Source organism: Centruroides sculpturatus, unplaced genomic scaffold (genome assembly GCF_000671375.1).
Source record: "Centruroides sculpturatus isolate CEXI.00-Female unplaced genomic scaffold, Cexi_2.0 scaffold454, whole genome shotgun sequence".
Lineage (NCBI taxonomy): Eukaryota > Metazoa > Arthropoda > Arachnida > Scorpiones > Buthidae > Centruroides > Centruroides sculpturatus.
Window position 1 is genome coordinate 473950 of NW_019384681.1, and position 10979 is coordinate 484928.

General features: G+C 25.9%; 1 protein-coding gene across 1 annotated transcript in view; it reads right to left on the reverse strand.

The window, feature by feature from the left end:
- Positions 1-10979, reverse strand: part of LOC111626967 (endoplasmic reticulum-Golgi intermediate compartment protein 1-like) — a 49375-nt gene that overhangs the window by 7347 nt on the left and 31049 nt on the right. The window contains exons 4-5 of the mRNA XM_023370511.1: positions 5948-6049; positions 506-566 (exon numbers count right to left, since the gene is read on the reverse strand). Of these exons, the coding sequence (XP_023226279.1) occupies positions 506-566; positions 5948-6049 (163 nt within the window). The remainder of the gene's footprint in view (positions 1-505; positions 567-5947; positions 6050-10979) is intronic.

Genomic DNA, 10979 nt, shown 5'->3' on the forward strand with positions numbered 1-10979 from the left:
GACATTTGCATAGTGCTACGGTTCAGTAAGCACTAATTGGTCAGCGAGTCCGATGTTGACGCTATAAAAAGGCGACAGTTCGACACACCGGATATACGTCACTCTCGTCTAAGTTCGACTTGGGAATTTTTTTGTTCAATAATAAATGTGAATTCTTCTTCCTGGAAAAATAAGACATTCCCTGAAAATAAGACCTAGCGCATTTTTCAGAGCAAAAATTAATATAAGACACTGTCTTATTTTCGGGGAAACACGGTAGTAAAATAATTTTAATATTAATAATAATAATTTAGTAACATAAATTTATTCATAGTAAAATGTACTCGCGGGCCGTAAAAATTATTTGGCGGGCCGTATACGGGCCGCCAGTTGGACAGCGCTGAGTTACACTATTTGAATTTTGATGTTCATATAAAATTTTTTTAGCAATAACTATTAAAACTTTTTGGTAAATTTTGAGGTGTGCAAGTATTTGAATAATATAAAAATAATCCTATTTACTTACATTGCACATCTTGTTTGTTAACATCTTTTAATGCATTGAAACTTCCTGATAAAGGTTTATCCTAAAAAATAATTTTTTCATAAATAAGTAATTTAAATACTTCAAGACAATTCAAACTAACTTATTTTAAGCACAAAATACTTAAATCTGTAAAATTCAGGATATAAATAACAAATATTTTTAAATAAAAATGTTTTTGTTCAAAGATCAAACTATAAAATAAAGTTTGCAACCATTTATTTAGTTAATTATTAATTTTTAGAAGAAAATTATATTGAATAATGTTTAAATATAACACAATTCTAATCAAGTAAAATCAAGCATGTTACATTTGAAAAATCAATTTGAGAGAAAATGAAATAATTTTTAAGTTCTTTTCATACTGCAGTTAATTAAATAATAATCAAACATTGACAAAAAAGCCTTTAAAATGCAGCTTTTTATTAACTAACTTTCTGAGGAAGGTTATTCAAATGGTTGAAAACGTTCAATTAGTTAATAAACAGCTATATTTTAAAGGATTTTTTTTGTTAATGTTTGATAATTTTTAAGCAAACATTTTTAAACTTTATGCTACTTATTTAATGATTTTATAATATAACATCATAAATAAGTAAAAAAGAAATTATAGAAACATCCCAAGAACCCAATGTATTAATAATCATTCAACCATCAGCCAAATTAATTTGGCTGATGGTTGAATGATTAACAAAGAAATTATTGAAGAAAGTATTAACAATTATGTAATTAAAATAACAAAATTTCTGTCATTGTAACATGCATAATCCATCTACATTCAGTTAGTAGCTCTTTACATATTAATTACACTAATTGCAAATCAAATCTTTACATCCTTCAAGTGAATTCATGAAATATGAAAACAAGCAATGAAATATTTGATGAAAGATGATTTTGTTTGTATGTATATGATTTTTTTGGATTAGTTATTTAGTTTTCGTTTTAATATATTGCAACAAAATTAATTTATATTAGCTGAATCTTTGTCTGATGAGAGTAGCCATAATAAACTTTAAAAAATTGTCCAAATAGAAGGAACATTCATTGAACTTTTTAATAATCACTATTCGTTATTTTTTTTATTTCTATGTGTGTTTTCATTTTCATAAATAAAATTAAATGTTTTTGTTTGTGTTGTATTTTCATTAATTAAATTAATGAGAATGCATTAATTAATTATTTCAATTTATATTATAAATATTGAATATGGACAAGTTTTGTAAGATCAAAACATTCATTTCATGACAATATAAATTCATAAAGAAAAGCTATTTTCTTTTATGTTTGTTATACATTGTTTGCTTAAGAAAAATATTTCGAATATTTTAATATTTATTCATTACAGTGTGAACTGATTTTTTTGAGCATTGAGACTATATCCTACTCCTGAAAACTTCTCATAAATCAGAAATAATTGAAAAGTTAGTCCTAAGTTTGCAAATTTGTACCTGTTTTTAACATCCTATGGTATAAATCCAGTCACCTTATCAATATTCTCCAAATAAGATTAAAATCATATAAAATATCTATTTATCTATCAACCAATAATTCTAAATGAAATTAATAAAACAAATGAAATGAAAGTATTGACTAGGTTATTTATTGGTTTAAAAGAAATTAATACAAAATAAGAGAAGCAATAGCATTACCCCTAGCAAATGAAACAAATAAAATGTACACTGGAACCTAATAGCCATTAGTCTTAGAATACAGAAGTTTCAATCTTTCACACTTATGATTAGAATATTTAGTTCTCAGATATATTGGTCAGTTCTATTATATCAAATTCTCATATAACAAGTACTCAAATAGCAGTCATACTATAATCAACATCTGAGGAATATTATGAGAACAACCTTTCCAAATAATTATTGATTTATGATTTTTCTTCATGATATAAATCAATGATGAGCAACCTTTCCTGGATATAGGCTACAAGTGAACTTTGTAGGCTTCCACATGCACAGAAGCCTACAAAAAAAAGTATGCATTTTTTTCTTATGAAGTTGCAGTATCAACATACTCCATAACCAGCAGTACACTAGGTATTAAAATAATACTATATTTATTCCAATAAATAGTGCTTGTTTTATTAGAAGATTATTAGAAGTATTAATTTGTATTATCTTAAATTACAAAACAATTTTTTAATTATATTTCATTATTAATTATATTATATTATACCGATTATATTGTAATATAATTACATTTGTATACTGTATAATTATAACTATTAATAAAAATACAGCATAATGTAATTACATATATTTTTTTAATCTATCAACTTATTTAGAATTAAAAATTAAAATAAAGATTTTACTAGTCAGTCATCAATGGCCTGAACAGCCACCCACTCTATCCCTAGTTACATCACTGCTCTCACGGATATGAATAATGGTTATAACAAGAAAATCTTGCTAATCCCCTAATGCTTGTTATAACCGAGTTTGACTATTACATTTTGTAACCATTCTTATATATAAACAGAGTAAATCAACTTAAAATACAAAATGATATCATTTGATAACATTTAATGCTTCTCAAGCTAAATACTATCATCCCAAGGTAAATGTTCTGTAATAATTATGGAATGTTTTCGCGTAGAAATTTCGTCGATGTTAAGCCTAACGAAGTCTATTGTATCGCTAAAAATTATTTTTTTATTTTGTACAAACAAAATAAATATATTGAAAAATATAAAAACAATAAAATATTATACTTCAGATGTTAATTTAGTATCAAAAACGTAAAATATTTGAGTAGCCCAAGAAATAGCCGAAGATTGCAGCGCCACAGCACTAGCGAAAATTTAAATTTGCCGACTGGAATGATTTCGGATAACCAGCTTTTGGATAAACGACGCTCTACTGTAGTATAAATTTATACAGGGTGATTCAACAGGTCTTAATCAAACTTTAAAAGTAGGTCAAAAATACAAAGACAAACCATTTTTAGGAACATATAGTAGCAAATGCCATCTGAAATTATTAGAAGTACAGAAAGAATCATGCAGAAAAGAATACACATAAAGTATACATGTTTACAGTATTAGAACACTCAGGTGGTGTTTGCAGCTATGTTTCTAGGTAATTAAGTTTTTGAATTTACTAATTGTAGCTGTATTATTTGTTCAGTGAATGGTTGTCTCTTTAATCCGAAATAATTCTTTTGGTAAACTATCTTACAGCAAGCAAGTTAATAAACTCCTTTATTGTACTGTATTTTCACATATGCATTTTGGGCTAGTTTTATTTTTCTAGTCCCTCTTCGGTGCTACAGGAAGTATACATTACAAACATTGAGTTAACAAACATGACAACATGAGTAGAAATGTCAAGTAACACAAGGAAACACTTTTTACAATACCTTTAAGAACTTCACCCACTTTTTTCCCTGAGCTAAATTGTTAACTCATACAGTACTTCTATTTACAATGTTAAAATATCTTTGTGGGCGTAAAACGCATTACAATGAAACAATGTTGCTATAAATAATAATACAATCATAAAACTCAGTAACAAATAAGTAATATAAAAACTTTTAATAAGTTTTTTAAGTTTAAAAGTAACAAATAAGTAATATAAAAACTTTTAAAAAGTTTTTTACAAAAATATATATACAGGTTTTTCTGTTATATTCTTTGAAAATATTCTATTCTAACACTAAACAATAGTTGTGTGTTGTATAAATCCCTAAATGGTAATTTACACACAATAACTTTTACATACATTTGGTGCTTGGTTTTACAAAACACTTTACTGGTTTATTGTCATGCCCTCTATAATGTCGTACCATAGTTGTTCAATTTGCATGCCATTAGAGATATTTATTAAATTATTGTCATTATGTTTTATAATTTCAATATGTTCTTTAAATTTTCTTTTATAAATATTTTTCTCTATGTGCAGGATTTTAATATTATTTCTATCAATATTACAGTTACTATTTTTGATATGGTTATACCAAGGAGAGTTATTATACTTTAATCTAATGGCTGCCTCATGTTCTTTGATCCATAATTCTAAAGCACGTCCTGTTTCACCTATATAATTTTTTCGATTTTGGCAATTACAGTTGATTTTATAGATAACACCTGTTGTTTTCAATTTATCACTATCAGTCTTATATGTTTTTAACCTATCAATATGTACTTTATGTGAAATTTTATTTTTTTTTATAAATTGTGAAATTTTTGTATTCCTAACCTACCATTAAAGTTCATCTCAGATCTTTTGAATCACCCTGTATATGCATTATTTTAAATTTAAACTTAAAGTAATGCACTTATCATCATCATCATCATTTACTATTATGAGAATCAGCTATAAATTTATATAATTGACTAGAAATTCCCCCATCAAGCATGACAGAATACTTTTTATGAAAAAGTACAGATTGAAGAATTGAGAAGAGTAGAGATTTCAAGAAATTCAAGAAGAGTTGCTAATATTTCTACAAATTAAGTAGTTTATACAATCTGTTGTAACATAAAGCGCAACAAAATCTAGTTCACTCAAGTCAGACTTCAGGGGTCTCAGTTCTTTTATTCTTTTAGATGTAGAATTTACCTGACCAATTTTAGTCTTGTTTTCCCCCTAGGCATTTTTTTTTTGGACAAAATAGCAAGTCTTTTCAATTCCAGATTAATAAAACAAAGATTAATTGTATGTATGTTAGTTAAATGAGTAATAACACTTTCTAAATAATGGGCTCGTTAAATTGTTATTTCTGATTGGATAATATAACGTCACATGGTCACTACAGAAAGATTTATTTTAAAAATTTGTTATAGAAGTCATATGATGCTTCTTTGACGGCTTTCTTTTAAGGTTTAAATTTTAAATTTAATGAAGTAAGTTTAAAATATGCCATTTGCCAAAATGCATATTTAAAAAGGCAACTTAAGGGAAATTCTGTCATCAAGCATGAATGTCACATGGTCATGACATCACTGTAACATAAATGTGATCACTGATCCGAAATCATAATAAACGTTTATTCTATGGCTAATATTTCCAAAATAATAAGTAGCATAAAACATAAAATGAATATAACCAAAATTTTATCTAGACTGGACAAAAATTGTAGGAGTTATAAGGTTTTTATATTATATCTAGGTATATAAAATAATTTCTGTTACTTTCTTTTCAAATGATTTTTATAAAATTTATTAAAATATAACCTTCCAGGCTTACCTGTGAACTGAAACCAAATGCATTAGAAAAGAAGAATAAAATGTAACCTCCATTCATTTCCTCAGAAAATATACAGATATAATACTGCTGTACCATATTTTCCTTTAAATTTAGTTCAGAAAATAACAGATATTATACAGCAGTATTATATCTGTTATTTTCTGAACTAAATTTAAAGGAAAACAAATTTAAATAACATTTAGTGATATTTATAATACATGAAACTCACCAATTTTTCACCAAATGTTACTTCATGGATAATATGAGCCATATCTATACTGTCGGGCTGTTTGGAAGCAGCATGTGTAGATACATGAAAATTTCCAGGAACCTTTAAAAATAATGATAATATAACAGTTCATGTATATTGTAAATAGTTAGTAATACAAATTCTGAAAATTACAAATGATTAGAAATATCAGACAAAAACAAATATATAATATAGTTGAAAAAATACAAAAAGACAACTGTATAATAAGATTATATTTTATTATTCTGTATGAAAATACACCTCTATTAATATAAGGTAAGTGTATGAAAAAGTTATAAATTTTATTAAAGCTTTGTATCAAATGTTATGTTTTATTAAATACAGAAGTGTTAAAAAGTGAAAAAAATTTAAGCATGCATTAGATAAAATGATGGTAATTAACTGGAATTTTATAAACATCTATTGATCTTAATATATGATATAAACCTTAGAAGAGATCATCTTATTCTGAATACAAATAAAATTTAAACTTCTGAAAATGTTTTTTGTTTTCCAACAAAAAAATTATTTTTCCTTCCTTAGCAATGTCAAAATAGTTCTATTAAATATGTTAAAAAACAAGTTATATTTTATCTTCATTTTTCTTATATGAAATTCTAATTTTTAATAAATAATGATAATATATAATCTTTGAAAATACATTTAAATTGTACATTAAATCCTTATTAAGTTACAAAAAATATAGAAAACTATATTTAGAATGAAAGGTTTCATTTTAATAATGAAATATAAATTGCTAATGCTTTTTAAATATGTTATCTTATCATATTACTATTAAACACACTGTTATTTTATTGTATTACAGTCAAACCAGTCTATAATGGAACCTGTACATAATGAAAACTTGTGATTAATAAAACATTTCTTCAGTCACTTGAATTTTTTGCAAAAAGTAATGTAAATTAACCAATATATAGCAGAACCTGTCCAACATGAAAACAGAAAATAAAATCAGGTGATATAACAGAAAAATCTGCATCTTTATCTGATTTAACACAAATTTAACAGGAAGTTTAAATGCCTAACATGTATAAAAAAATCAAAAAATACACACTCCCAATACAGAATAGCAAAATATGACTACTGTATTACAATAAAATTTTATTGGGATTTGAACAGAATGTTTTTGCATATTTTTTTTTAACAGTTGTTTTTACTTAACATAGATATGTGATGTAATTATAAGTTGTGAAATTTAACATATTATTCCTGATGCCATATTGTATTCTTTGATTTAAAGCTTATTTTAAACTTTTTTACATCACATAAATGAAATGTGATGCAAAAGAGTTTAAAATAAAATCAAGTCAAAATGCAAATAAAATGCACATTGGGCACATTATGCTTTTCAAGTTTCAAAAAGAATTTCATGCTATACAAACAGTAAAAAATACTCATACAGTGTATGAGAAAGTTGCTTCTAAACTCCAAATGTGTCAAATATGATTTCAAAAGTTTCAATCAGGAAATTTTGAACTAAAGGATACAAAACATATGGACCCCCAAAAGCTGTTGAAGAGAAATTGTGGGAAAAAATTGTTAAAGATTGATGAATAATAACTGATAAATTTACATCAAATTTAGTGTAATAATCTGAAATTGTGTCGTTATTCTTTTCCATTATTCAAACACTATGTAGTGTAATTAATCAATCACTTGGCATATTTTTTATCTCTATTTTTTATTCAGTTGATAAACATTTTTTCTACATGTTTCGTGTTCAATAATGCCCCTTTTCAGTCAACTAAAAAAGGTATAAAAATATACACAAATCACAAAAAAAAAAAAACCAATATACATATATAAAATATAGATATTGTATGAAACATACCTCGAGATCGCAATCGCTTGAAACAATCTATATTAGATGTCTGTGTGATGTGTATAACTTACACTGATGATCATTCCAGTTTATCTATTAAACAAATATTTAAATCCAGAGTTACAAATACTAATTATTACTCATGTTAATTGACAAAATCCATATAAACACATTTCAAACACACCTTTAAGATTATTGTAGTTCACACACTTGAAGGATAGGTGTACCGCTGATACATAACATTGTATCAATCTGTTCTTGTACTTTCACACTGGTATTGTCAGTGTTCTCTCTCCTCTTTTTCAAAAATAGTAAGGCATGGAGATAATTTTAAAAAATTTTTCAGTTCCGTTTCTTCCCTCTGTTGATAAAATCCAATAAAACCATACCATACAAACAGGTTTATCATTATATGTTATTCCTTATATCATCTCTTTGCTTTCAATGTGCAGTACCGTGCCTATTAGCATATCCTCACGTGATGAGATGGCCAACCCATGACCAAATATTTATTGACTGATTAAATATTATTATAATTGAATTATTCAATTTATAAAAAGTAATATTTCATAAGTAAGTTATTTAATTTAATTTACAATTTATTTTTATTTCTTCAATTTCAACTTCAATTTTAATTTCTATTTATAATACTTTCAACCAATTTCATTTATTTTTATACTTAGATTTTTATTTATACATTTTGTATTTTTAAAGATTTCTATACTTTCCTTAAATTTTCTGTTATATGCTTCTTTTTCTTTGTGCAAAATTTTTATATTATTCTGATCTATATTGCAATCATTCAACGTAAATGGTTGTGGAAAACAGAGTTGGTTCTATGATATTTTAGATCTAACTTTCATTTTTCGTTTTGTTTCTCCTATGTAATGTTTGGTATCACTGCAGGTACATGGAATCTGGTAAAGAATGTTTTTAGATTCTGCTGATATTTGTTTTTCTTTTTTTGTGGATTTTAGATTTTTTAATCTAACGGATATTTTTTCATATTTCGGTGCAAGCTTAATGTCAGTTTTTCTTGTTTCTCTATTGATTTCTTCATACAGGCCTTTAGTGTATGGGAAGTTAGTATATTTTGCTTCAGAATGTCCTTTATCTTCCACAGGAATCTTTTTGGTGTTTATTTTCCTTAGGTATAGATGAACTAATCAATAAAATACAAGGAATTCTACGAGAGATATGTAGACGATATTCTTATTATATGTAACGAAACAAAAATTAAATTGATGAAATAACTAAGCAAATAAACAGCATAAATAAAACAATAAAATTCAAAATAGAAGAAAAAGATAAAATTAAACATGAATTAAGTTATTTAGATATCACAATAAGAAGGGGGAAATGAATTAGAATTTAGGATTTTTAAAAAGCCTTGCTCAATAAAAACAACTATAAAATACAGTTCTAATATACCATTATACATAAAATAAAACATATTCCATATGGATTATTGTAAAATAAAAATCAGAACAAGTAAAAACATCCATGTACATAATGACATAATTGAGTTAAAAAAAGAAATTCCAGGTTCAGGCAAAAAAATGGGGGTTATTTATGTACAATTAACCCATAAAGTTTTTTCATCAATTTTGAGAAAATATTTTTGAAAAATTGATTTTTTAAAAGAAATTCCTTTTAGACGGATATCCAAACAGATTAATAAAAGCCTGGGAAAGGAAAATAAACACCAAAAAGATTCCTGTGGAAGATAAAGGACATTCTGAAGCAAAATATACTAACTTCCCATACACTAAAGGCCTGTATGAAGAAATCAATAGAGAAACAAGAAAAACTGACATTAAGCTTGCACCGAAATATGAAAAAATATCCGTTAGATTAAAAAATCTAAAATCCACAAAAAAAGAAAAACAAATATCAGCAGAATCTAAAAACATTCTTTACCAGATTCCATGTACCTGCAGTGATACCAAACATTACATAGGAGAAACAAAACGAAAAATGAAAGTTAGATCTAAAATATCATAGAACCAACTCTGTTTTCCACAACCATTTACGTTGAATGATTGCAATATAGATCAGAATAATATAAAAATTTTGCACAAAGAAAAAGAAGCATATAACAGAAAATTTAAGGAAAGTATAGAAATCTTTAAAAATACAAAATGTATAAATAAAAATCTAAGTATAAAAATAAATGAAATTGGTTGAAAGTATTATAAATAGAAATTAAAATTGAAGTTGAAATTGAAGAAATAAAAATAAATTGTAAATTAAATTAAATAACTTACTTATGAAATATTACTTTTTATAAATTGAATAATTCAATTATAATAATATTTAATCAGTCAATAAATATTTGGTCATGGGTTGGCCATCTCATCACGTGAGGATATGCTAATAGGCACGGTACTGCACATTGAAAGCAAAGAGATGATATAAGGAATAACATATAATGATAAACCTGTTTGTATGGTATGGTTTTATTGGATTTTATCAACAGAGGGAAGAAACGGAACTGAAAAATTTTTTAAAATTATCTCCATGCCTTACTATTTTTGAAAAAGAGGAGAGAGAACACTGACAATACCAGTGTGAAAGTACAAGAACAGATTGATACAATGTTATGTATCAGCGGTACACCTATCCTTCAAGTGTGTGAACTACAATAATCTTAAAGGTGTGTTTGAAATGTGTTTATATGGATTTTGTCAATTAACACGAGTAATAATTAGTATTTGTAACTCTGGATTTAAATATTTGTTTAATAGATAAACTGGAATGATCATCAGTGTAAGTTATACACATCACACAGACATCTAATATAGATTGTTTCAAGCGATTGCGATCTCGAGGTATGTTTCATACAATATCTATATTTTATATATGTATATTGGTTTTTTTTTTTTTGTGATTTGTGTATATTTTTATACCTTTTTTAGTTGACTGAAAAGGGGCATTATTGAACACGAAACATGTAGAAAAAATGTTTATCAACTGAATAAAAAATAGAGATAAAAAATATGCCAAGTGATTGATTAATTACACTACATAGTGTTTGAATAATGGAAAAGAATAACGACACTGTTTCAGATTATTAAACAAATTATACCTTGAAAATTGTAAATGCACTGCGTAACATTCTCGGCAAATCTTACCTGTTTTGTGCACAGTAGTCTCCAGACCTGGTAC